Source organism: Meleagris gallopavo, chromosome 9, assembly GCF_905368555.1.
Source record: "Meleagris gallopavo chromosome 9, MGAL_WU_HG_1.1, whole genome shotgun sequence".
Classification (NCBI taxonomy): domain Eukaryota; kingdom Metazoa; phylum Chordata; class Aves; order Galliformes; family Phasianidae; genus Meleagris; species Meleagris gallopavo.
Window position 1 is genome coordinate 3,402,238 of NC_139412.1, and position 26,943 is coordinate 3,429,180.

A 26,943-nucleotide genomic window follows, 5' to 3' on the forward strand; every position below is an offset into this window, starting at 1 on the left:
GTCTGGTGGTGTTTTTCAGCAGAAGCACACAGAGCTGCGTGGTCATTCTCATTAAAAAGGTTTGGGGTCCCTCCCACCCCCATGCTGTTCTTACCCACAGAACACCTAGCAGCTGTTGTGCAGCACAGAGTGCTGGAGAGGCGGAGCAGCTCTAGTGATCAGCTTGGTTTCAGTCCCACTGAGGCATCTTCAGGATCAGACAAGCATTCGTGCCCTGTGACAGCCATGTGCAGATGTGGGAATGCTGGCTTAATGGTGAGCTGGGCGATGTGGAGCGGAGGTGCAGAAAGGCCTGTGCCACAGTGACCTCAGCTTCTATCTACTTCACCTGTCTCGTCCTAAATCTCATTTTAAGCACTTGCATACTAATTTCTCAGAAGTAAAAGCATGTTTTTTTACTTCTGTGCCACCTCCTTCCTAAGGTGCTTTTCATTTTTTATATGAGGCCAAGTGGAGGGGAGTTTTTCTTGAATGTTTTAAGTGGTTCCTCTAGCCTGTGGACACAGAGTCTTTTAATCTGTGCAGCTCTATAGCCAGTTCTGGGTAGCTAGGGATAGTGAATTAATGGGAGAAAGGAACATGTAGTCATACCACAAATAGGACAAGTTGCTGAACTATGGTGCATCCTATGAAATGTGTGGATGTATACCTACCTCTTAGGACAGTGTGTGGAGGAGAAATAATCCATGTTGTTTTTCTCTTACAACATCAGTCCCTTTAAAACTTTATTTTACTGGCATTTTTTGCACCTAAGATTTCTGTTTCATAGGACAGTAACTCTTTAAGAATGGATGTCTGTATTACTGGTTTCCAGAGGACGGTTGACTTTTTCCCCATTATGTATTAGTTGTTGAACTGTGTAACTTAATCAACACTGTTCTGTTGCTAGCAGATAACCAGTGGGGAAAAGGTATCAAAATATTCAGGCAAGAGCCATCTAGCTTGGTTGGTTTGTTAGTTGTCCCACTGTAAATTGAGAAGAATTGATATTGAAGTATATATCTTCCTTGATGAAACCCCAGTCTGATTCCTCTCATACTCATCTTTGGTAAGCATGTGGTATTGTGAAAGCCTGTTCTTGCACTCAGTTGGGTGTCTGTAGTTAGGTAGGAGAGTATATAGAATCTTAATGTGTTTGCACAAAGCTTGGTATTTGTTAAAAGCCTGGTTTTTATCACACTTTCATGACAACACTGGAATAAAATTATTTTCTTTGCAAAGTTGTAATGGATGTATGCTGGCTTGCCTCATTTCACATTGTTCCAAGGAGCAAAGTTACACTTAACACAGAAATGAGTTAGATATGCTGAAACCTTAGTGCTCCTCCAGACTGATGTTCTTCCTATACTGTGCACGTTTTGATGTTTTATACCCCAATCCATAGACACATGTAGTACAACTTGCTTGCTTAATGAGTACATTTGCCTTTTCCTATGTACTGATATCTTCCACCGTCAGCCGTTCAAATCCTTCTGTCATTCCCCCATATCCTGTTTTCCTTTTGCTAGTAGAAGTGTGGTCAGTTGATATTCTTTGCTTTTTTTTGGTGAATGGGGCTGAGAAGAGACAGTACAGGTCCTGTGGTTAAGGATTTTCTTGGTTATCCATTTGCTTTTGTGCTTACTGTGATCGTTTCTTTATTTTAGTTGGTTCCAGGAAAGCTGTTTATGTGGTGAATTTAGTTTAAGATGTTAATTTCTATCACTTTCTTAGGGCTGCTTTGTTCCTCTACTGTGTTGCTGGTCTGCATGTAGGATGTGCTAAGTTACAGTGCACATGCTGTGTCCCAGAGCTCTGTGCTCAATGGAAAAATCCAAAAATAGTCCCCAAGTCCTTGTTTCTCCATCTCAATGTAGTTTTCCCAGCATAGTCTTGCATGCCAGAGCTGACAGTTCCTGAAGGTTTGTGCGCTGTAGTTGGATGATAATGATGTCTTGTGGTGGGACTTTGGGCAACTCCCAAGGTAAAGCTCATCTTGGCCTGCCTTTACACAGCTTCACATGCTCAGGACCTAACAGTGACCGTAGATTTGCCTGTGTTCTTAAGGTATGACAAATATTTAAGGGGTATTCTTTAGAGACCATGTATAGACTTTGTAGTTGCTTACCTTTTCCCTACCTTGTTATGCATGTGAACTGCATAACACCTAAATGCTATTTCTGACATACAGTGTGGGAAAAGGAAGAAACAACTCTTCAAGTTTACCTTTTCTCTTCCTTTAATAGAGCAGTCCCAAAGCAGCATGGAGGGTCCAGGTAGTTCACAGCTTCAGCATGGAATAATCTAGAGCAAAATCAAACTCTGCTCCACTAGTGATCTAGCATGTTTCTTTGGGCAGCTGACGAAGAATGTGGCTGTTCTCAGCAGCACTCATTGAGCCTCAGCAGTTGCTGAGACAATGAAGGCACAGAGGGAACCGAAACCAGGAGCACTGAGGGCTACCAGGGAGCTCTGAGGTGCAGGGGAAGGTGGGTCACAATCAGATAAGGCAAAAAGGAAACCAAATTTCATCTGTGAACAACTGCTTTTTATTGTCCAGCTTCTGAAACAAAAGACAGTGACTCACAGTGTGAGACAGTAACCGTAAACCTAGTTCTTTGTGCACCTTGATCTATTTGGTCCTTGCTTCAGCTCCTATGTTCCTGAAATCCATTCCAGTATCACTCATAGATATACTGTCCCTATTGTAGTCATGTCCTACAGTCTCATGGAGTTATTAAAAATCAAAGAAAAAGTAGAAAGATCTTCCTCTAACATCATACAGAGGTAGCACCATTCTCCTATTGCCAGAGTAGATGACCTGTAGTGGTAGGGTAATGGTCTTTTTATTACAAAAAGAAAAAGAAAAAAGGGGAAAAAATGTGTGCAGCTGCTCTCAAGGGCTGGGAGCATGATTGCAAGGTGAGGTAGCAGACAAGCTCTGTGCTGGGACAGTGGCAGCTCCCTGACCATGCTGCCCCCCTCCAAAGGGGGCTCAACATGTGCTTCCCTGGGGCTGGGAAAACAAGATGTTTATGAACTTCCATGGGATGCAGCCGCCTTCTCCTTTCCACCCAGTGTACTGATAATGACAGCAGTGGCTGAGCAAGGACTGGAGGTGGTGGCTGTGGGGCTTTGGGAGAGCCCTAGCCCTTCTACCTGGTGTTGGATCTCCGACATGGGAACAACCTGGTGACAGCAATGTGACATCTTCCTATGTGCCACAGGAGATGGGTACTTCTGGACGCCCTCAGCTATCTGTTAACACATCCTCTACAGCTAACATCACTCACACAGTACAAGCCAACCAACCACCTTGTTTCACGAACAGCAAGCAGGACCGCGATCCCTCAGCAGGCTTGGTTCTGCCTGGCCTCCTCCTTTTGGCAGGCACGAAGCATCTATGTAAAATACCTGGAAGCCCCCCTGCAAGTCCTCTCTTCAGCAGCACTGGTGGCCAAGGACACCTCTTCATCCTCCTCCTCCTCCAGCTGCAGGCTGCCCGAGGACAGCCGCACACGGGCCCTGGGTGCCCGCAGCACTCTGCCATACAGGGAGCAGTAGTCAGCAGCCAGGAGATCAGAATCGGAGTCGCTGGACTCGGTGCTGCTGCCCACGTAGCGCTCAGCAGCACGCCGCAGCCCTGGCACTGCACCCTGCTGGGCCAGCACGTGCTGCAGCATGCCGGCCTTCCGGCTGCTCAGGGCTGGGCATGGACCCAGGGGCCTGAACTCGGAGCTGTAGGGGAAGCGGATGGCCTTCATGTCCGACTGACTCCAGGAGCGCTTGGGAGGCTGCTCCTGAAGGCTGTAATCGAAGGAGCAAGCCAGCTGCCTTCTCTCCCCGTCTGGGCCCACGCCGCTGCCCACAGCCCTGCGCGAAGCTTCGTGCTGCAGTTCCCCCATCCAGGCGCTGCTTGGGCCCCACTTGGCAGTTTTTGTGGCCACAGGGATGCACCCCCCGGCCGCTCCCTCTGCCTCCTCGCTGGGCACATGGCACAGGGGCGGCGGTGGCCTGTCCATGTAGAAGAGGAGCTGGGAGGCCGGGGTGGGTGGCAGCGGAGGGCACGGCACGTCCATGTACACCAGCGGCCTGACGCTGACCTCCCGCATGTTGCCCACTGAGGGGCTTCTGCTGCTCCCAGCAAACTTGTGTTGGGGCCGGAAGGACGTCAAGGGGCTCCTGCTGCTAAAGGGGTCGGTGGGCTCCCATGCCCGCTCCAGCTCCAGCTGGGAGTAGAGCAGGGGGAAGGCAGAGCTGCTCTTGGAGTGGGGCAGGAAGGCTGGAACCACTTCAGGCCTGGAGCGCTCCAGCTCGGCAGCAAACATCATCGCTGTGGCAGATCCTCTGTGGCGGCTGTCCAGCGTGGGCTCGGAGGTGTGCACCCCGCTGGTGGTGCGGAAGGAGCCGCAGCTGCCATAGGCCAAGCGCAGCTCCTCCACCTGTGGGATGAGGGGTGTGTGGGTGCAATGCAGGACCAGCAGTAGGATGAAGAGCCAGGTGCTGGCTTGGCCTCCAGCTGCCCCCCACCCCATAGGGTCATACCTGCTTGGACACATCCGTCAGGAGGTCCGGGGAGGAGCGACACTGCCTCTCATCATAGTGGGACGCGTAGTGCTTCCTGCAAGGCCGAATGCATGGATGGACGCATGGCTCCCACCTCCTCCCTCCCACCACCTCCTAGTACCTCTCAAAGGGTAAGCTCTTCATCTTCGCCTTCCTCCCATGTTCCAGCAGCTGCCTCTGCGTCCTCCCACTACAGCAGTGAGGATGGAAAGGTGTGAGCAGTGCCCTCAGCCCGACCCTGGGCAGCCTCACACCAAGGTTTTCCCCTGGGCCCTTACCTGTAGCGGAAACTTGAGCCCTTGCTGCACAGAAGGGCTTTGGGCTTTGACTTGGGCTCCTCAGACAGCCGGAAAAAGGCATGGTACTCCACGCATGTCTTCCAGAAAGCCTTGCAGGCATCCCTGCTCGCCATTGTGAACTCCAACGTGTCCTTGCACAGAGTCTGGACGGCAGGGGACAAACACACAGGGCTCAGGGTGCAGGGTCCGGTTTGGCTGCTTACCCATCCAAGCCCCAGCACAGCACTTACAGCAATGTTGGCATGGAGCTTGATGAGAAAATGCTTCCTCTTGAAGCTCAGTTTGCGAATTTTGGACCAGTTGAACGTGTTAATCTTCGTATTGCCCTGCAAGGAAGGACAGAGCATTACTGTAGGACAGGACAAGCAACGAATGCAGAAATACAACTGGGCCAGAGCTGAACTAGCAGGTTCTGCACAAGCTGCTGCTGCAGCTCTCAGTGCTCCTCCCTGGCTCTAGGCAAAGGGCTCCGGGGGTCTGGTGTTCAGTTCTGATCTATCAGTTGGTTCCAAGAGTGGGAATTGATGTTCAGGGCTTGAATGCTCCCTACTAAAGCTGAAACTGCAGCAGTCCAAGAGAAAATTCACAGAAGTCACAGCAGCACCCCATCCTTCCCAGCCCACAGGGCAGGTGAATTAATGCAGAATCTGCTCTTGAAAGAAGTGCTCAGCTCACCTCCATGCTCTTAACCCCAGCTTGGACAGACTGCAAGCACACCTCACCTTTATTATCATTACACATTGATTTGGACACAGCCCCGCAGTGGGAGCAGATCAAATGGTGCCACGCCATACTATAGCACTGATTCTCCTCTTGGCTTTCTGGGAGAGCCCAGGCTGCCGTGAGCTCACAGATGCTCCAATCATGCCTCCACACAGGGGGTGTTTACGTCTCTCAATAAATCACCGGGTCTGGCAGCACTAATTGCCAACTGCAGACCCACAGTTAGGATTTTTTCTGTGTTGGCAAGATGTTCCCAGGTTGAAGTTAGTTGGTGTGGGAGGCGAGTGCTGTTTCACACCGGCTGCGAGGAAGTCTGTAGTTATTCTGCAGCTACACTGTGATTACAGCATTATGTAATTGCACAGACAGTAGATGACTATTTTTTGCTGGAAGATTACACGGTGAGCGTGCGTGACGCAGCTGTGTAACCTTTGGTGCTTACACAGACGTGCATGCACTGACAAGGGCTCTGCATGGGCATGCACTGCAGCGTGCAGCCCGAGCTGGCAAAGCACAGAGGCTGAGCCTTGGGCAGTGCCCAGAGCAGCTCCAAGGTCCCAAGGTATGTGGGACTGGGAAGGACTTGGAGCTGGCACGGGGAGAGGGGAGGATAGGAGGATAGGAGGTGGTGCTTACCCGCAGGACCAGCACCCCCATGTGTGTCACTGCCAGGTTGATCTGTGTTCCCTCGCCGTCGCTGGCAGGGTGTGGGCGAATCCCATACATCTCCAGCTTCCTGGCCACATCCAGCAGCTGGGCATCTGACTCAGCTGGCGTCTTCCCCCTGGAATCCCAAAAACACCAGGAAATTGAAGGAATTAATAAAAGGTTTCAGGATGCAGGCATGTCAGGGTACTGAGAAGCTGTAGCACTGATGGAGAGGCAGAGAAGCCCTCACCTGTGCCGCCGGTGGTAGTGCATGATCTTGTTGTCCAGGTACTCCTGGTTGGGCAGGTACCTGTGCGTGGCCAGGTGCTGCTGGTCTGTCTCCTCATGGAAGTCACCCAGCTCGGCTGTAGGGGGACACAGGGAGAGCAGGGTTGGGGGCACCCTGTGCTGCACGGCTGAGGCAAAGCCCTGCAGCCCTGCTGCCCTTACATTGCAGCAGGTGGGAGACGAGCAGCGCCGCACTCTTGTCACTGCAGGGCAGTCTCGCCAGTGCCAGGTCCTTCTTGATCTGCAGGGTGAAGAGGTACCTGCAAGGAGGACAGGAGCTGCCCTGAGCATGGATACTTCTACGGGACACAGAGCCAGGTGCACCTGTGCCCCTGTCCAAAGGATGGAGCGCTGGAGGGGGGGGCATGGGAGGAGCCTGCAGACCCCCAAGGAGGATCCAGCTGGGCACACCCTGAGCAGTGTGCCCCTGCTGCTCATATGGCCATTAGTTGGTTTCAGAGCTAACATTCCTTTATGCTTCGGAGGGCATTTGTTTCTCTCAGGGCTAATGTTCTGCAGAAGCACTGCATTGGTTTCATTCTTAGTTCCTGCTTGCAGTGCTTTCTATGAAATGTAAGAGCTTGCCGTGTCCATTTCAAAAATAAAATGGAGGTTCTTCTTTCAGAACACAGCTTGAGGCAAGAGCCAGACGACTGAGAGCCCAACTGCTCAAACATTTGGCAGAGAGCACATTGCATTGCTATCGAGTGGATTTTATATAAAAACAGAGCACCAAGAAAAGATACGCATTGGGGTTTTGTTTCGTACAGCACAGGGCTCTGTCAATATTTGGGATTACCACCACAAACAGACAGGTTGGGTTGGATGATGGTAAGGCAATAAACACACGTGCAGTGACTGCAGAAACAAGGTGACAGGGCAGTAAGGGGAGCACAGAACAAACACGGTACCTCGTCAGCTCCTCTCGCAGGTGTCCGGGGTCCACTGGGAAAAATTTCACCATAAATTTGAAAAGAACCTCCTTAGGATCTTAAAACACAACACCTTCATAAGTTTTCTTTCATTTTTCTGGAGAACATTCACAACTCTCTTCACACACACCTCTCCTTATGTTACTCTGCCCCTTACAGGTCTGGAGCAGAAGCCCTGAGCGCTAGGGCCTCCATCTTGCTCAGACCCCACCACCATGGATGGAAATAAACAAGGAGGTGAACTCCTCAATAGCATTACAGAAAACACGACCCAACATTACTTTAAATTGTTAAGGATCAGGAAGGGGATTTCTGCATGGGTTCCTATGGGAGCAATGCCCTGGAGTGGTGCAGCTGCCATTGGGGCTGCATGTTAAACCCTCAGCAAAAGCCATGGGCTTTCCCTGGCCCTTTGAGCCCTCGGGATGCACCAGCTTCAGGGGAATCCATCTGAGCAGAGCTGTTCTGTGAGACAAGCAAGAGCAAGCAGCCAAACCCAAGGCAAAGCACGTGGAGGTAGGAAGCCAACTCTGTAGGCACCAAGAGAGCCATTGCAGGACAGCTCCAGGACTCCCGATAGAAACACAGGGTCACGCACAGCCCCATGCTTTTGACCGCCTCCTAACCATCACGTATTTGTGGCAAATATCATTTGGTTCATTGCAGGCGGAGGAACAGGCTGAAGGAGGGGCTGTGTTAGCACTGCTCATGCATTCAGGCCGGGCTGCACAGCATCACCATGCAGCAGTGGGGCCTTGGGCCTGAGAGGGAGCAGAGTCACTGCGTGCTGAATGCCTTACAGCTGGGCATCTGGGCTGCAAAGAGCTGCAGATGGGAAAGGAGGGCATTCAGAAAGCGATCCCCACTGCTCTGCCAGCACAGCAATGCACACACACAGCCACCCCAGCTGTTGGGATATGAACAGCTCAGGTCTAAAACGTGCACCTAGCACTTTGCAGAAACATTTCTGCAAGGGTTCGTGTGTCTTTGCAAACAACTCTGCCCAGCCTCAACTCATTAAGGGAGGGCAGGTAAACGCCAGAAGGCAGAGCTCCCACCCCCAAGCACAAAGAAGGACAGCAGAGTGCAGTGCTGTCTGCCTCCGCAATGCTTGAGAAGAACCTCATTCTGGCAATACTTACTTTTAATTTGCTTTGTTATGGGCTTTAGAGGCTCCAACCAGACCTGAAACAAGGCAACAAAGAGCTGGGTCAGCAAACAGCACGAGGGCAGCAGAAATGAAAGCAGCAGCACCGTGGTGGGATGCCATAAAGGAGCGCTGGCCAATGTGGGGCTATCCTGCATTGCCACAGGTGGCTGTGGGTAAACCCCACGAACAAGCTGTGGTTGTCCCGAGGGCTTCGTCAGCTTGGCTGTGGCCTGCAGCTCCCATTTTCAAGGTATTCCCATCTCCATTTTCTACCCACTACCCCGATGCAGGATGCTGCTGCCATGCTATGGGCACAGCGCACGCACTCACGTGGTTCCCAGCCTGGCTGCAGAACTCCAGCCCGAAGTACTCCTTCTCCGCCAGGTTGAGGTGGCTGCAGGTGAGGTTGAACAGCCCCTTCCCGCAGGACTTTTGCTGGTGAGCAAATACATGGAGAAGCTACAGGTTAGCAGTGCTGACAGCATTGGGGAGGGGAATTCAGGCAGGTTGGGAAGTTGTTCATCCCCTTCCCTTCCGCTGAGATGGGCTGTGGGTTGCTTTGTTACTGTGCCACAGCAAAACCTTACTCAGTAAATATCTTTGTTAGGTGGGATGGGACAATTGCAGCTTTATGCCACTTATCTTGTCTCGTGGAGGTCAGATTTCTCCCCATCACTTCTCACCTTTCTTTAGGAAGTTGATAAATCAGGAGAGAACTCTCAGTCTCAGGACACCTCAGGACTGTTGCAGTCACTGCTGTTGGGATTGGAGCTGCAGACAGACACTACCTGGGTGCCCCTCAGCTAGGCACGATAAGCTGCAATTAGTGGTAATTAACAGCACCAGACCCTGCAGAGATCCTACACCCTGGGTCAGCAAAGTGCTAATGAAGTAGCACCGTGCTCTGACACAGGAGGCCAGAAAGCACCAAAACTGAACAGGGCAGAGAGCAAAAACCAGCAGAAACTCAATTCCTAAGTTATTAACTTGGGCAGAGACACCCAGGAACACAGACAGGTCAGCACAGGGGCAGCTCAGGGTTCTGGGGGGGGTGCTGTGGGTGGCTCAGGGCTCAGTAATGAGCACCTGTCACAGCTGCTGCCAGCTCTGCACTGTCAGCCTGCTGCAAAGTGATAGCCTAATAACAGCATTTGCTCTGCAGCACACCCGGTTCTCCTCGAAATTACAAGATCGCAAGGCTAATTAAAAACAATTATAATGGTTGATTTCTAAGCTAGAATTTTCCAGCATGAAAGGCCTTGGCCTTTGTCAGGCGTGCGGGGAGGATGGGCACGTCCCAGCGGGTTGTTCCCCACCCGTGTGTGGGCAGCGAGCTGCTGCCTGGGCTGGGTGCACACAGCTGCTGCACAGGGCTGGGCTGCACCCCACATCCCTAAATGTGCCCTCGGTGCTGCCTGTGGGGATGGTGGAAAGGAGAGGCTGTGCTCTCCCTCCCTCACCACGTTGCAAGCAGCAGAGCAGCCCAGTGCCCTCCCAGTGCCAGGCACCCACTCACTGATGCCTTCCCCTGCCCCGGAGCACTGTGTTATGCTGATTTGTAACCAGCCCTGCCATGTTTTTTCTCTGCTGTCCTTCTCCTCCCATTATACCAAAGTGCTCTCCATTGAAAAAAGCTTTCCAAACTCGGGAAGGGCTTAGGATGAGTCTCTCGAAATGCATGCTCAAGACTTAGCCCAAAGCAGTCCCTTTCTAATGGAGAAGTCTCTAATCCAGTTCTCATTTATCTGAACCACACAGCATGAAACACACAAAGTGCCCCAAAGGGATTTCCAGGACCCTTCCACGCTAAAAAAGGAAATGGCTCCGAGTCCCTCTAATGGAACCTATTTGTTGCACTATAGTGTGCAGAGGCACAGGACTGTGTTTTGAGCAAAGAAGAGAGCAGAGATGGATAAAATGCAGCAATATTGTAACAGCAGCATCTTTCCAATGGTCTCTCACTGTGCCCTGATCTAATCAATACGAATCCCTTGCAAACATCTGTAAATGACCACTCTCATTTTTAAGAAAAACTCAGGTCTAAAATGCATCAAAGGAACCAAGTCAGATGAACTCAATGTCATTCCAAATAGTGGAATTACTTTGCAATCCTCTTTGTGCAGAATCGCTGTCACAAAGAAACTGAACAGCACATCAAGACTGAGCGGTGGTCTATAAAGAGAACAGAAGTGCCTAAGAACTGCAACAGAACATTGAAAAATGAATTTTATATTAAACACAGCAGTCCCATAATAGATGCAGGTAAAGGTTAGAACAGATTCACTTGGGTTATCTCATTCATTCAGCTGCTGTGATTAACAAAGCCCAGCCAACAGCTCAGTCCCACTTCCAGCACACAGACAGGGCATCAATCACATTTAGTTTCAGTCATCAATGTACACACACACACACACTCCAGTCTAACACCTTTGATATCAATGTCTGACATTTAAGACATATTTCACAGTGCATATTCAGAGCTGATATTCATTACCTGTGAATTATCAGTGACAGTGTGCTTTGGGACACTGCCATGTAAAAACAAGATACCCTCAGCTTGTTCCTTAGGTATTCCCAAAACCACATCCTTTTCTTTTTCATCCCAATGCCCAAGGAGAGATGCACACAAACGTTTCTCACCATAGGTTGCGTGGTTCAAGCTGTAATTTTCATGCTGTTCTCAGACTTATTTTTGCTTGTTGGATGTTAACACAGCAGCCAGACAAACAAGAGCACACCATCCCGCCCAGAGCATCGCCTCACCTTCCCCAGTATCCAAAGGATAACACTAGATAAGCAAAAGCCATTCGTCTTTCTCTATAAGAGACCCACTTACGTCCACTACAAAGATCTTCTGAGAGTCATCCAGGAACTGGACCTTCAGATGCAGCATCCTGGAGCCAGGCGTGCGCAGAGCCCTATTGCTGCGAGCGGCGTGCAGGGCAGAGAGCCCCCTCTGCTCGCTCACACTGCATCCTCCCCACAGCTGGGCGCAGGGCTGCACGCACAGATGGGCAGGGGAGGCTGCAGCAAGGGCACGGAATGCCTGAGAGTGGGCTGAACGGCATCGCTGTGCTGAAGGATTCTTCCCCCTGTGAACTGTGCTTCTCTTGCTATGGGAGAAGGCTGAGCACTGACGCTGCGTGGTACGTGCTGATGGGGCTGGCACAGAGGCTGATAACACAGAATTTTACAGATACTGGTGAGAAATGGGAAGGCGAAGGGAGGGCAGGAGTCACACAGCAGGGTCAGGAGAAAGGGCAGAGTGGTTCTGCTGCAAAGGTGGCTGAGCAGCACTGCGCTTTGCTCTGCTTCACTGCAAGCAACCAGCCGGCTGGCAGCACTGGGGGGGTTCACCTGAGCCCCCAAAATGCTTTATGCTGAACCAAACCCTGTGTGAGCCCTTCTTGGGGATGCAGAGCAGAGCTTGGGGCTTATCCCCAATACCATCTGAAAGCTCTGAGTTGTGTCCCAGGCACACGAGCCATGACCCTATAAGTGCAAGACAGATAAATACTGGGACAGGAGGTCCAGGCAAACCCCCTCCTGCTGCTGTGCTGATTCTGTGTGCGAGCACAGCTACCCCTGCCAGCAAGGACTTTCTCAGCTCCAGGGAAGGATTCCTAGACTGCCAGTTCCTGGATTGCTGCTGGTGGCAGCTGGGACCCATGTGGGCAGGAGAAGAAAGAGGAAGCGAAAGGAAAGGCTTTCCTCCAGGCTAACTCAACAGGCAGCTACCAGCGAGTGCTGTTATTCATAAACACCTCATCAATTTGTTGTTGAGAAAAGAGTACAGTCGTCTGACAGGGCTGAAAAGCACCAACAACTGGCCCTGACTAAGAGAAGCTCCTTAACTCTTTAACAAGGACAATTATTTCTCATCGATTCCACAAGTCATTTTGGTTTGAGCACATCTCAATCGACTCAGCCAAAAGATCTGTCCTTCCTAAAACTTCTGACCCAGAGCCACCCTATTTATTGAATACAACAATGATTTCCATCAAACTTCACTTGTTCAGCATCAGCAAAATAGTTTGATGTTATTACTTAGAAGTCATTGCTGGGAAATGGAAGTGGTCGCATTGTTAATTCTGTGCTTTCGGTGCCGGATCATCAGCTATGAGCCACCTGTGCTTTGCCACCAGAAGGTGACACTGCAGCAACGCTTCTCTCTCCAGTTTGCCCCAGTTCTCCCCAGAAGGTGCCGTGCTGAGCGTAAGGGAGAGCTGAGCAGCATCACCCCGGGTGGTGCCAGCACAGCAATGACACCATGACACAACGACACGTCACCTGGAGGAGCAACAACCCCTGATCTCCCACAGAAAGTCTCCCAGTGTCACCTGCAATTCCCAGAGAAATTAACTGCAAACACAAAACTTTCCAGGAACACTTGGTAAGACACACTGCGACCACGATGAAATACCAGTTTCTCTCCGTTTATCTTTTTGTTCTCTATCCCTGCAGAGCTGTGCTTGCAGCCAGGCTCCCTCTCGTGGCTGTGGCTGACAACAAGCTGGTGCAGGTGGCAATAAGGCTTAAATCGGAATCGATGCAGTTGGAATGGACCTTAAAGGCCATCTGGTCCAACTCCCTGCACTGAGCAGGGGCATCCAGAGCTGCATCAGGTGCTCAGGGTCCCATCCCCAACCTTGGTGTCTGCAGGGATGAACACGAGCACAGCAGTTCCACCACCCATCATGCACTGACGCAGTGCTGACTCTTTGTTGTTTTTTTTCCTCCAGATTTCACATGTCACATAAGAAGGACTGTTGGACTAGACGATCTTGCAGGTCCTTTCCATGATTCTATGAAGTACTAACAGGAAGCGAAGCAGAATTTGCTTTAAGCAAACGCAGATGGTATATAAGAATCCTAAATAGCCCTACTCAGCTATTATTCAGAATACGACTTTATCTCATTTTTAATATGATGGTTGCGTTCAGCGAAGTTTAATTTTGACAGATCAGTTCTGAAAGATCACTTCCAAGACACAAGACAGCAATTTATACAGAAAAAGCAAAGCCTCATGAATCTCTCAAGCCAGAGGAACACAGATGCTTCTATAGATTTGGCATTGTTCAGCATTCAGTCACTTCTATAGGCGGATGCAGCTCCCTACATCTTATGTAGCAGCAGAAAAACCCCAGGACTTGGCTAGGCTGTCCTCAGTTTGTATCAAGCATGAACTCTTCCAGGCCCTCCCAACACAGCCCCACCCCAACAAGGCAAAGCAGTGCAGGTTTACCTGCAGTCAGTACTGCCACGAGGCCACGGTGCCCAGGCTCTGTCCTCATAAGTGCTGTCAGCTGAACCCATCAACCCCTTCTGTATGGCTCCCTGAGTCACGAGCAGAGCTTTCCCACCTTATAATCCAAGGCAGAAAGCACCAGATGCCAGCTAGGAACTCATATTGGTTTCACCATGCAGGTACTACACTGCAGAAACCTGAATGACAGCTGGGCAGTGCCTGCTCTCTGCTCACATAGCTCTGGCAATAGTTATCAGACCGTAAGCAGCAGCAACAGCTCAGCAGGGAATTAAAGGCCAGGATGGTGGAAGCCTCTGCTGAGCATCGTCAAGAATGATTCTATGGCCAAAGGCTGATGCTGAGGAAGCTATCAAATTGACTCTCCAACAGTTGAAGAAGAGAACGAGTGCTAGAAGAAAAGATGGACCTTAAGGAACTATACTGCTTACTTTCATGACAGATGTGGTTTCCCTCTTGGCTTGAGACAACCATCTCAGTTGAGTAAGCCTTGATTACATGTAGGCAGAGAAACACACGTGTTGTCAAGGAGCCTAAGGGATCAGACCCACCTCCACCACACAGACATCAATCCTGCATTTCGGTAACGTTTTCCTTCCTGGTAGCCTCTCATCTACAGCTCCCTTCCTTTAAAGACCCCTATTAGCTTTATCAAGGCCCACCAAATTCCAACTATACAGCTCAATTCAGAGCTGAAGTTGAGTGAAAGTCATTCTTTGCAGCAGGAAGGAGAAGACAGCAGAGCAGCATCCACCTGAAGCTGGGAGCTGGCTGCTTTTGTAGGTTCTGAGAAGAGCAATGCACTTCACTCTGTACAACCCCGTAATTAAAACTGCATCATCGCTGCCAGCAAAGCTATTATAAGCTCAATGCTGCCCTCAACAGAGCCAACAAATAACTACAGTGGGATTTAAATTTGAATCCGGCACTGCTGTTGCTGATACGCAGCTGAAAGTTCACCTCCTCTGCTCCTTGCAGCTCTACGGACTAGGCAGAGCTAAAAACGGCTACTTTTAAAATCAAAGCCAACGATTTCGCTTTCACACGGTGTGGAGCACAGGGCCATTGCCCCCCTGCCTGAGCCTGCCCACGGCCTCCTCAGTGTGGCCAACGCACGGCCGAAATGCCCACCTCTGCACCCCGGGACTGCTGACTGGCCAGCAGAGAGAACTCAAACCGATTAACGCATTGTTTTAGAAGCCGTATCTCATTTTAATTAAGACTAGACACTCGCACCTAGCTCAGCGCTGTAATTACAGCGGAGCTGATAGGGGCAGATAACAGCTCACCACCCGGCAGGAGGTGCGGCGCCCGCATTGCACCCCACCCACGCCGGTATCTGCGGCACTTCCTCCTGGGGCTGCAGCTTCACACCGAGCGTGCAAGGCCAGCTCTGCTCTGCTAGCAGCTCTGCTCTGCTAGCAGCTCATTGACGTGTCACAGTGCCGTGCAGGATGGGGAAGAATTGTCCTCCAGCTTTGTGCGAGTGCCGTTCAAACACAGAGGGGGTCAAACCTGTGTGAGAAGCAGGACGGGGCCCAGCTTTCTGCACGGCATGTGCACTTTGGTAGCAGGAACTGTTAAAACGAAGACAAAGCTGCCTGGGAAGCCCCACCTCTGTGCCCTCTAACCCGGGCTTACAGCGGCACGAAGCTGTCACGCCTATTTTGCGAAAGACGCCACTCGACACTTGGTGCAGCAGCAGCTGAGCTGAATCTCAGCATCAAGACCTTTGAAATATAACAGCCTTGCACACAAATCTTACCTGGTTCCTTAAAGCCCCCAGCCCTGACGGGGGCTGCACTCACACAGCTCCCGGTCTGAGCAGGAACAGAAGCAGCTCAGTGCCACACAGAGCAGGAATATTACTGTTTAATGATTTTTTTTTTTAATTTTTTTTTTTAACTGCACGAGAAATCAGACAGACAAGAAGCAACCAACTGCATCTCAAAGCACAGCTGTCTTTGTCAGCAGATGCACCCACTGACACATCACTGCCGGTCACAACAGCCCTGAGAAAGCACTCATTTACTGCAGGCTGACTGGGGATGGGAGCCTGCCCTTCCTCTCCGTCATCTTCCTTTGAGATGGAAATGATTTCCCCATCTCAGAGAGGAAGTAGAAGCCTACCAACAAGATAAGGCTCACGCCGTTCTACCAGGAGGAGGGGCATTAAGTTTGGGAGGTGACATGCCTGCCTACCCAACCTGAAGCACTGCTAAGACAGCAAGGCTGTTTTTAAAAGTTTCAAACGCATTTCACATTAATAGACATCTTTAGTTACAAAAGTAATACAAAAGGTCAAGTACCAAGACAATAAGTTCTGAGGAAGAAGCAGTTCTTGTTACAGGACCCAGATGACTCAACCACTTAGCAAATGTAAGGCTTTTACCAGCATTAAAGATAACAGCCAGCAAACAGCACTCTCAGCTGAAAGGTTTCCTAGAGAAATCTTCTGCCTCTCTGAAGCATTGCTCCAAACGTGCTCATCAGTGAGCGGGGTGGAGAGCCCTGCGCAGGGTTACCAGGAGACACAGTAAGATGACAGCAGCAGGACCTGCACCCATTGCCACCTACACATACAGAAATGCCTGCATGAAAAAATAAGGCCATTACAGATTTGGACAAGACAAACATATATACTCAAACCAGAAGAAAAAAAAACCATATATATATATATGTATATGTGTATATATATGTGTGTGTGTATGTGTGTGTGTATGTGTATATGTATATGATGGTGTGTATATGTATATGTGGGTGTGTATGTGTGCGTGTGTGTATGTGTGTGTATATGTGTATATGTGTATGTGTGTGTGTGGGTGTGTATATGTGTGTGTGTGGATATGTATATGTGTGTATGTATATGTGGGTGTGTTATGTGTATGTGTGTGTGTGTTAGTGTGTGTGTGTATGTGTGTGTGTGTATGTGTGTGTGTGTAGGTGTATGTGTGTTAGTGGGTGTGTATGTGTGTATGTGGGTGTGTATGCGTATATGTGGGTGTGTATGCGTATATGTGGGTGTGTATGGGTATATGTGGGTGTGTATATGTATGGGTGTGTATATGTGGGTGTGTTAGTGTGTGTTAGTGTGTGTTAGTGTGTATATGTATGTGTGTGTGTTTATGTGTGTGTGTGTATGTGTGTGTGTGTATGTGTGTGAGTGTATGTGTGTGTGTTAGTGTGTGTTAGTGTGTGTGTGTGAGTGTGTGTGAGTGAGTGTGTGTGAGTGTGTGTGAGTGAGTGTGAGTGAGTGTGAGTGAGTGTGGGTGAGTGTGAGTGAGTGTGAGTGAGTGTGAGTGAGTGTGAGTGTGTGTGAGTGAGTGTGAGTGTGAGTGAGTGTATACACACATACACACACACACATAAGTAAGAGACTTGCTTGTTTGGCCCACTCTGGAAGAAATGGAATACAGACCAGTTGACCCCAGTTTGGTAATACAGGTATCTATTTTATTAAAAAAAGTTACAAACAGGTGGACTGTAGGGTTGTCTTACAAAATGACAAGTATGATTTCTACTGGAAAAAACTCTTTTACAAAGCATTATAGGTAATTGTTCCGTTTTTTTGCACTTGTTATTCCAGATTTCACCTATCACTGATAAAGATACAGTACATTAGATACATGATGTTAGGTTACATTTTATTTGTAGAGCCCTACTGCAGTGATTTGAACAACTCCTAAACAGATGCCATAGTAAAGACGATACATATCTCATTTATTAGCCTCTTAATCTAATAAGCAACTTCACATGCAATCTATTGAGGAAGCCTAAAATAACTTTTGGTCCCTTTTTCCCCCCAAAGTGTGCTGAAGCAACCATGTCTCGTTCTCCCAGTCCTGTCACTCTAAGCTAGTTCAAGTTTAAAGTTTTTCTTTTTTTTTTTTCTTTTTTTTTCTTTTTTCTTTTTTTTTTTTTTTGGCTGAGGACAATGAAAATGAACACTGCTTTGATAACTACCCATAGGAATGAGCCACTGATTAATATCGACCAACTTTTTCCCCCTTTAGACAAAGGAAAACTAAGATCTTTATGAATTACTTTTATTTCCTATTACTTCCTTACAACCTACAAAAAAGATCAACAACCACCACTTAAAAAAAACCTACTCTGAGTACAAGGTTTGGTTTAATTTTGATATTAAAGTGCAAACCTAAATATTAGCCTCAGCCTGTTGATAAAGTTTGTACAAACAGGGGAAAAAAAAAAACAAAAAAACAACATTTCAAGTAACCCCACAAGAAAATATCAGGTGTTTTGATACCCAAGCAGGAAACCTGCTCTTCTCTTCTCATCAGGATTCAAATTCAGTGCTGAATGTAGACTCAGAATCTGTATTCCTGCTAAACGCTAAAGTCAGCTTGTGTTATTACCAATAAAACACATTAATGTTGAGATACTGTACTGGTGATCCTTTATTGTTTCAAATGCCATCATCCACAATACATTTCGTGAGTTTGAAACTGCTTAACCTCACATATCCATCACTGCTTTTACTGGAGCTTTTCTCGAAGGTATTTAACTATTACAGGGAAAGGATGTACATTTCTAGAAGCATGTTCAAATGACTAAAGCTGGGCTCCTAAAAACCTAGAACTTTGGTGCAGTAGGTGAGCTGCAGTTATTAAACTTCTGCAAAGAAAAAAAATCACACATTTTAAACCACTGCTAGAAAAAGCTCTCATGTATGCAACATGTTACTAAAACTGAACAAAACGATTTCATCTGTCCTTTGTACATTTCCATTCTGCTCTTTATACCTGTGTTATTGTTAAGATTTTCAAGTATTCAGAGAAAATGTTGATCAGGTAAACAATATGGAAGGCAATGGCTGTTTAAAGCACGCTTGCAGTTAGTATCACTGAAACCTGGTGCTTTTCCCCTTGTTACACCAACTTGTCTCTAAAATTAAACTTGTTTATTGGGAAAAAAAAAAACCAACAAACCTAAAAAGCAATTTGTGACAGTGCAAGAAAAACTTTTAACAAATATTGCTTTAAAATATTATTCAGAAAGACAAATATTAGGAACTACAAAATGTAAAGTGATCTTATTTGCATTAGATTTACATGTGCAGAGGTCTACCAGATGTCGCTTACTGTGCCAGGCAAAGCTGAGCTGCCCCCACCAGGCACACAGCCCATTCTGAAGGATACATTATCCCTTCCCAAAGGCATAGAGAAGCTACATGTAAACAAGCAAGTTGAGAAACTCAGTAGACAAAAAAGAATGCTGCCATTTTTCAATGCTACAATTGTTGTTTTCTGATTAAATGAGTTTAAGAAACCCACGATTGCCCAAAAAACATCAGCTGGAGACTTCACACCCCATTCTAACAGATCCCTGCTGTCAAATCAGACCAGTTACAAACAGTATCACAGCTGCAGTTGCCAAGAAAAGGGATACTACATCCATACAACAGAGGTGCCTTCAGTATCTTTTCATGACACTGTCACACGTAAACAAAAAGTCTCAAAGAATGACCGACTGCATTGGAGGAGAAAACTTTGCAAAGAGAAATAAGCACTGATGCGAGGTAATATACAGAAGTAACCATTTGTTTAAGGCTCAATTTATTATCCATTAAAACTCTCTTTTAAAAGGCATTGAGTAGGTAATACTGAGTTTAAGTATTTAATAAATACAAGTTCAGAAATTGATTAAAGAAATCAATTAAAATATTAAAAATGAACTCTTGCATATTAGCCATTATATGAACTTAGAAAGCTATAAAAGGACTGATAGATAAAGAACAGATTTTAAACTTATGGTAAACATGCTAAGCATTCTGATTAAGGTGTGTGGATCCTGGAGGCCACCAACCTTATGCACTTAGATGTATGGCAATGTGCTGTAATAGAGACAGGTTTACCAAGGCTCAGCTCTGCAACCTGGGCTGAAAGTTCTCCAAAGCAGCATCTGTGCAAGTTTCCTCTGAGTTTTATCTGCAATGTAAACAGAGTAAGTAATGAAAATCATATGCAATACATATTCAAAGGGAACTCAGCTGCTTCTACAGCGTGGAACTAAGCTCCAAAGCAGTACTTTACACAGTGGCACTCTTGGAGTTCTTTTCCTCTAATCCTGGTGCTGCAAGAGGTAAGCAGGTAACAACAACCATTCACTTCCTAACTGCTGCCCCTAAGGGACACTCAACTGTTCTTAAAGATGTCCAACAGCTAAGGGAACTTTAGTGCTCCTCTAGAGTGAGAATGGGCTTCACACTGGTGGCACAGAGACCCTTCACCACTGAGCAACACAAAGCAAAGGCACAGAACACAAACCCTGGGAACAGGCAGGTGAGCCAACCAATGTGCTTTTGACATCTGAGTTCTCAGTACTCTGATCCCCTTAGTCACCATCAAAAAAGCTTTTAACATTTCTCAGACAGCTTCACAGCAGGGCAGCATCGTTGCTGCTGTTCTTAATCACACACAAAAAAGTAACCTTTATTAGCACTGCCCAAGACATTTCTGTATCTCTGATGTTCGTGGGTTACGGATGTGAAGGGTCCCTGTACTGCTGGAAAAGAATTCAAACCAAAACAAAGCCAACAGCATTTAGCTTTCAGCAGTGATGCATTAGACCTACTTAATACATCTTTCATCTTTGCCTGGAGCACAGGAGGCAAACCATTTACAGGGCAGCTCTTCATCCTACCAGGATTTGATCCACCCCAAAACTTCACCTAAACGCAGCACCCAGAGCTGTGGCCAGCACAGAATCACATGGCACAGTAATAACAGAAGCAAGAATAGCTTCCTCAAAATGCTCTTTCAGCATCCGTGTGTTTGCATATCAGGGAACCCCCAGTTTAGATTTCTGATCTTTCCATTTGATTTTATTTACTACAGTGAGCACCGCCAGGCTGGCTTTCCTCACCCATGACATTCCTACACTCCCTTCTGTAAGCAGGCAGAAGGGGGGGTGGGGGGTGTTAAAAAACCTGGTAAGAAGAATTTGTCTGTGTCACAGTCACACACAGAAGACAGCATACGTTCAGGTTTAATCCCTAAAGGAGTACTTTTCCTTCAGCACTTGCTAATGTCAGTTAGCCATGAATGGAGGGAGCAGAAATCACTAACCAGGACCAACCAACAGTAAGTGTTCTCAACCTGTTCAGTGCCTCTAAAGAAGACCTTCAACAACAGGCACTGTATTTCAAAGAAGATGTAAAACATGAAACACTGTCATACTGAAAATACAAGAGAAACGCTGGACTGAGCAACAGGAAGCAGCTACTGGGAATCTCATATCTCTGAATGCAAGAATGAGATGACAGAAGACCACTGCAGAAGCAGGACAGGGAGGGAAACAAAATGCAAGAACACATATTTTAAAGGGAAGTATGGGTTATTCTGATTATGTATGTGTTCTAGCCTTCATTTCACCAAAGGCTGCCTGGAACAGTAACTCAAAGATGTATTACTCAAGAAATATTGTTAAAGAACCTACACAATGTCCTACTTGATACCTCAAGAGATAGGTTGAGCTAACAACCAAAAAGACGTAAGTGATAACCGCTACTTAAAACTGATACTGAAACAGCCTTAGATGTGACTAGGAGCAACACACACTCACCCCTCCCTTAAGTTTCTCAAAAATGCAGAAACAAACAGTCTCCGTGTACTTCACCCCTTGCTGACTAACTGGTCCACACCAAAGATAGCTCCCAGGCACAGACAGGTCACACACACGCTGCAGAGGTGATGACAGGACAGAGCTACAGATCAACTCCATTTCCCACATGCATGTTCTTTTTTTTTTTTTCCCCTTTAAGACAGCAGTTCTAACTGCCCTGGTTTCACTTTACCTAGGAGGGGCCGCTGCTCAAGCAGATGTTTGAGAAGCAGTACTTGTCCCTTGGATCACAGATAAGAACATTTACCCTTAGAGAGCAGATTACAGCTATCAGAAAATACCATCAGCAGCTCTCCTACACTAGAGCACACGAGACATTTATTACCAGGCAGCAGAGCTAATGAGATCCTAACCCTAATTCAATCAAAGAGGAGGGATCGAATGGGAGCCAGGAATAAGAAAACATCTAAAAAGTGTGAGGCTGAAGTGAGAGATATTGGACAGAAGCAGCATCTCCCAGAAGCAAGGAAGTATTTTGATGCTCAAGGTTTTATGCGACTCCTTGAGCACAGCAGAATGAAGAAAGCCATACCACAGAAACTTAGAATCTTGTGTTTCAAGAGATCACAAAGACATAAGAACACAGATGTTTCTTCTGAAAGCAAGAGCATACTCTGCTTAGAAAACTCATCCTGATTTGGCATAACTTAGAAGGATTCAAAGAGATAACGCGTGGCTCTGTTTCCTCCCATCTTTAAGCCTAAACTTGGTATCTAAAGTCACATTCCAAACTGGCTGGGTTACTCAAAAGCTTCTCTTAGAAGTAACCAACTCTGGCAGTACAAATTTCACGGATAACAGGCCTTGTTTTGTCAGAGCTGAAGACAGCAATCTGCACAAGATGAACCACTGGTAACTCAACAGATTGCTGTAACTTCTGGCCCAATATCATAAGAGATGCTCTTATTTGTGAAACTGTCTTAGAACTTGCTGAAACTGCATTACTATGAGTGGTCCAAGATATTAACCTTGCAGCACTTCATTTGTATTTTTCTCTGCTCCAGTAGTTTGCTCGCCTTTCAGCCAAGCAAACCTTGAACCTGTACACATGTCTTACATGGTGACAGCAGTCCTTCCTTACTTCACAGAACTGGAGATAAAAATACCCTGCTATCTTTAGTATGACAGTACCAGGGTCATGAGCACCTAAAATTTTACATCCACAAAGCACTTGACAACAATCTCAAAGACAAGCTTTGAGACTTCACTCTCTGACCTTACGCTCAAGATTAAAGAGGATGCACAGTCCAAAGCTTCCAGTAATAACCTGTTTTCACTCTTGTCACTCAGACATAAGAAGCTCCTTTGACTTGAGTTACTAACACGGCAGTCAGAATTTAAGCTTTAATCAGTGTAGCTGTCAAGCGAGGCAGTTCTTTCCCCTGCATTTTCAAGTCCTCCTTCATCTCTGCACTTGCCCTTACAGATTACATCAAGTCTGTTGCATCTGACTCTGCAAACAACTGTGGGTCTGACAGACCAGCTGGCTGTACAGAAGGGCCTCTTTTCCAAAGCAGGGGTTTGAGCTGGTACTGAAACCACACCCACAGCAGCAACGAGGAAAACAGAGGAGGGGGTTACAGAAGCACCTTGTGCAGGAATGGCAGTGCTGCTGCTTGCATGGGAGGTGCAGAGCCACTTACACAGCTGGGAGAAAGGCAAGGTGTGGTACAGAAAGATGACCTTGCAGGCAAAGGGCCTTGCAGAAGAATGAAAGCAATACCCAAGACCAGTGAAGCTTGACTTCAGGGTCCCTTCTGAGCACTGTACTCTTGCCACACCTCTTATGAGTCACTGGGAAAGCAGAGTCAGGCCTCGGGAGGCCATTTTATCATGTATTCTCTGCTCAGGAGTCTTTAGATGAAGAACACTTTGTACATGTCCTTGACTAGTACATGTGGGCTTCTAGCCACTCCTCACAGCTCAGGGTAGCTCTCTTAAACTTATTCCACTGATAAGACAGAAATGTACTCTAAGCACATTTAGTTTCTGTAGAGCTTTTTTTTTTTTTTTTTTTTTTAAAGCAAGCTCAAAGTCTTCTCGGTACAATTAGTGGGAAGCTCAACAAATATAATGCTATTCAAGTCCAAGGTAATTCACATTAACTTGAAAATAATTCAGATACCAAACACAATGAAACATCACAAAAACATCATTAAGGATACAGTAATGTCCAATACAGTGCTGACAGCAAAACAGGTGGAGATGAGATGATGAACTCTGCTGCACTACAAAATTGCTACAAGCAAAGGCAGCGTTCCCTGAACCACCAATACTGCAGTAAGGCAAGAAGTCTGTGTGACTCAAGTAATTATGTGCAACGGAACCCACGAACCTCCAGCTCTTTCAGAGGAAAACTACCTCCAAAGCTCTACTACTTCATTTCAGACTCTTTGGCACATTTTATCATGTTTAAACAGTATGCTTGCACGCTTTGGTTAGTTACAACTGTTCAACCAACCTGCTCTGTATGGCCATGACTGAGGTTTTCCTTAACTTCTCTCACTGGACGATGCAAGTTGTACAACACTGATCTTGTTTTTCAGGCAGGGAGGCATAGTTCATTTGCCTGACGATCTCAGCAAACAGTTCATCCACCATTGTTTTGCTCTTGGCTGACGTCTCCATGAAGGGACAGCCCCACTCCTGAGCCAGAGCTCTGCCTTCTGCAGACAAGACCTCTCTCTCCGACTCCAGATCCACTTTATTCCCCACTAGGATCAGAGGGACCTTCTCGTATCTCTTCACCCGGACAATCTGGTCTCTCATTGGCTTGATGTCCTGATCAAACAATCCAAGCAGTTAGTACGTGCAAGCAATCATATGAAATCACTATACAACCACTACAGAAGCACGTTTAACCAACCATCACATGCTACTGAATATTGAAAATGTTTCAAAGCTTTATTAAACTCATAACCATGTGGAACTAGAACTCACAAGAAGTTCTAGGCCCACCTTTAATAATGTTTGGTTTTTTTCCTAATTTTACACAAGCTATTCTTACATTTTATAAAACACACCCATAAAAACATAAATCTCAGAGAGCCTTTCAGTTCAGCTGGATGAAGACACAGTTTGGAAAGGTTGATTTCAGTTTTCTAAAATAAATGGTCTCAGGTCTAATGACAGCAAACCTGTAACACGAGCAGTATCACACCACCACACATTAGGGTGTTGTGTTCAGTTTGCAGCTTGAGAAAGCCAATAATTTTAAATAGCCTTCTCATTTGTGGAAGGCTTAAAATAATTCATTGTGAACACGTTTAATCACATGTAAGTAACCAAATTAGATGCTGCAAGAAGATTGCATTACCTAGAGACGCATTTATTCAAGCCTGAGCTAACATCAGGAGTTTACACTTTCAAGTCTGAGTCAGCCTCCTCTGTCCCCTGACTGTTTTAAGTCACAATCAGTGCCAGCCATTAAGTTCTGCAAATTCTTGCATAGTTCTGAGACAAAGCAATTAAGTGTCTGAAGTCACTACTGTGTAAAAGATCTGCAGAGTGGTTTACACCTACAGGCTTTGCAGCAAACATGTTGTAAACAGATAAGAATAACTAAATATTAACAGGGTGGATTGCTAACTGTATGGCCATTCCCTGAATAATGGGGAGTCACCAGTCCTCAAAATATGTGAAAATAAAGGGAGAAGCATCCAAACGTCCTTTTTTTCCAAAGGGAGCACGTCTGCAGCTTGTACCCAACTACACAGAACCCTCTGCTAAGGTAAAACTGAGCCCTCAGTAGAAGCAGCCGCTCTGTGTGCAAGGTTTCTCCAAGCAGCTGGAAAACGCCTAATTCCAAACCCAAAGCCAACACAGCAGATGCGAATCCCTGCATTGTATGCAGCGCTGCTAAACGCACATTTCCCTTCAAATAAAGCCTCGATCCTACAGGCAGCTTAGCCCAGGTGCTGGCCAAGACGTTTCCATTTTTTGAGAGTTTTAAGAGTAGGAACGAGATCCAGAGCCACACATTATCCCATACAGCTCACTTCTCTTCAGCACACCACCCACAGTGCCAGAGCACCGAGCTCATGCTGGACAGGAACGTGATTTTGGGGGGAGGGGGATGGAAAACAGCAGCTGATTTAGCAAGTCTTAACCGAAGAGCAATAACTCTCTCTTCAAAAGCAACCGAAGAAAAACTCCTTTTAAGAAAAGGGAAAAAAAAAAAAAAAAGAGGAACCGTTGGTTTTAATATCGAGTGATCTCCTCGCAAAAGGGGATTGCCAACACGTTTCTAAGAGGGAAGTAGGAGCGGGTCATTGTTCTCTAGCGCTGCGTGGGCCTCCACAACGCAGCCACCCCGACAGGCAACGGCACAGCGCGGGACCCCGGCCGTGCTCACTTCGGCCCTCAGAGGAAGGCCGAGCCCTGCTGAGCCCCGGCCCACTTACCTGGAAGGACTGCTGATTGACCAGGCTGTAGACGAGGATGAAGCCCTGCCCGTTTTTGATGTAGAGGTCGCGCATGGAGGCGAACTGCTCGGTGCCCGCCGTGTCCAGGATCTCCAGCACCGAGGGGGACGAGTCCACCTCGATCTCTTTGCGGTAGAAGTCCTCGATGGTCGGGTCGTACTTCTCGATGAAGGTCCCGGTGACGAACTGCACCGTCAGGGCGGACTTCCCCACCCCCCCGCTGCCCAGCACCACCACCTTGTACTCCCGCATCGGGCCCCGCTCGCCGCTCCCCCGCCGGGCCCGGGCCTAGGGCAGGCGGCAGCGCGGCCCTCGCATAGCCCCGGCCCGCCCGAGGAGAAGGGCGAGGCCCCGCCGCTCACCGCGCCGGCCCGAGGAAAAGAGACGGCCGTTAGGGCCCGGTGCTGCGCGCTGCGGCCAGGCCCCGCCGCTTACCGCCGCGCCTCACTCCATCGCGCCGCGGGAACCGCCCGGCAGCGGCCAGCCCCGCCCGGAAGGGTTACGCTGCGGCACCGGAAGCCGCCCCTCCCCGCCGCTCTGCGCGGGTCACTTCCGGCCGCGCGCGCACCGCCTCTCTGCGTCTGACGTCACCGCGCCGAAGGGGACGGGTTTGGGTGCGGCACCGAGGCGCCTCGCTCTCCGCCCGGGGGACCGCGTCGCGTGCGGCACCGCGGCACCGCCTCAAGATGGCGGCGGGGCGTTCGGGGCCGGGCCTCGCCCAGTGGGCGGGGCCGCCCGGGGCCGCGCGCGGTCGCTCTGGCGCCGCGCCGCCCCTCGGCCGCAGCGCGGAGCTTTTCGGCCCGGGGCGCGGCGTCCGGTGCCCGGCTGCGGCTCCCGCTGGGCTGCGGGCGCCGGGGTTCAGCGGGGGAGCTCCGCGCCCAGCCCGGGAGGCAGCCCGGCCGCGTGCATAAATAGCGTTATTTGTTCACCGGCTGAGAGCTGCCGGCCGGTTCTAATCGGCGACGAATGGGGAGGGAGAAAAGGGGAAAGGGAGGATGAAGGTTACAATAATGAGATTACACGG

General features: G+C 48.2%; 2 protein-coding genes across 4 annotated transcripts; both read right to left on the reverse strand.

Annotated features, from left to right (window-relative positions):
• Positions 1–2,505: 2,505 nt before the first annotated feature.
• FRMD7 (FERM domain containing 7) lies at positions 2,506–16,724 on the reverse strand. 3 transcript variants are annotated; one of them, XM_085230672.1, is made up of 12 exons: positions 15,367–16,724; positions 8,916–9,020; positions 8,578–8,620; positions 7,415–7,493; positions 6,666–6,763; positions 6,466–6,580; positions 6,204–6,351; positions 5,075–5,170; positions 4,824–4,987; positions 4,667–4,735; positions 4,525–4,600; positions 2,506–4,421 (listed from the first exon to the last, which is right to left on the reverse strand). In XM_085230672.1, the coding sequence occupies exons 1-12, from the start codon at positions 15,406–15,408 to the stop codon at positions 3,381–3,383; spliced, it is 2,076 nt and encodes a 691-aa protein (XP_085086798.1). In that variant the 5' UTR covers positions 15,409–16,724; the 3' UTR covers positions 2,506–3,380. The 3 variants fall into 3 exon arrangements, with proteins under 3 accessions (XP_085086798.1, XP_085086799.1, XP_085086796.1); XM_085230673.1 differs by having other exon boundaries at positions 7,415–7,448; positions 11,422–16,724; XM_085230670.1 differs by having other exon boundaries at positions 11,422–16,724.
• Positions 16,725–17,282: 558 nt separating this feature from the next.
• Positions 17,283–26,458, reverse strand: RAP2C (RAP2C, member of RAS oncogene family). The gene is made up of 3 exons (XM_010715410.2): positions 25,899–26,458; positions 23,957–24,276; positions 17,283–19,799 (listed from the first exon to the last, which is right to left on the reverse strand). The coding sequence occupies exons 1-2, from the start codon at positions 26,169–26,171 to the stop codon at positions 23,998–24,000; spliced, it is 552 nt and encodes a 183-aa protein (XP_010713712.2). The 5' UTR covers positions 26,172–26,458; the 3' UTR covers positions 17,283–19,799; positions 23,957–23,997.
• Between the last annotated feature and the right edge of the window lie 485 nt (positions 26,459–26,943).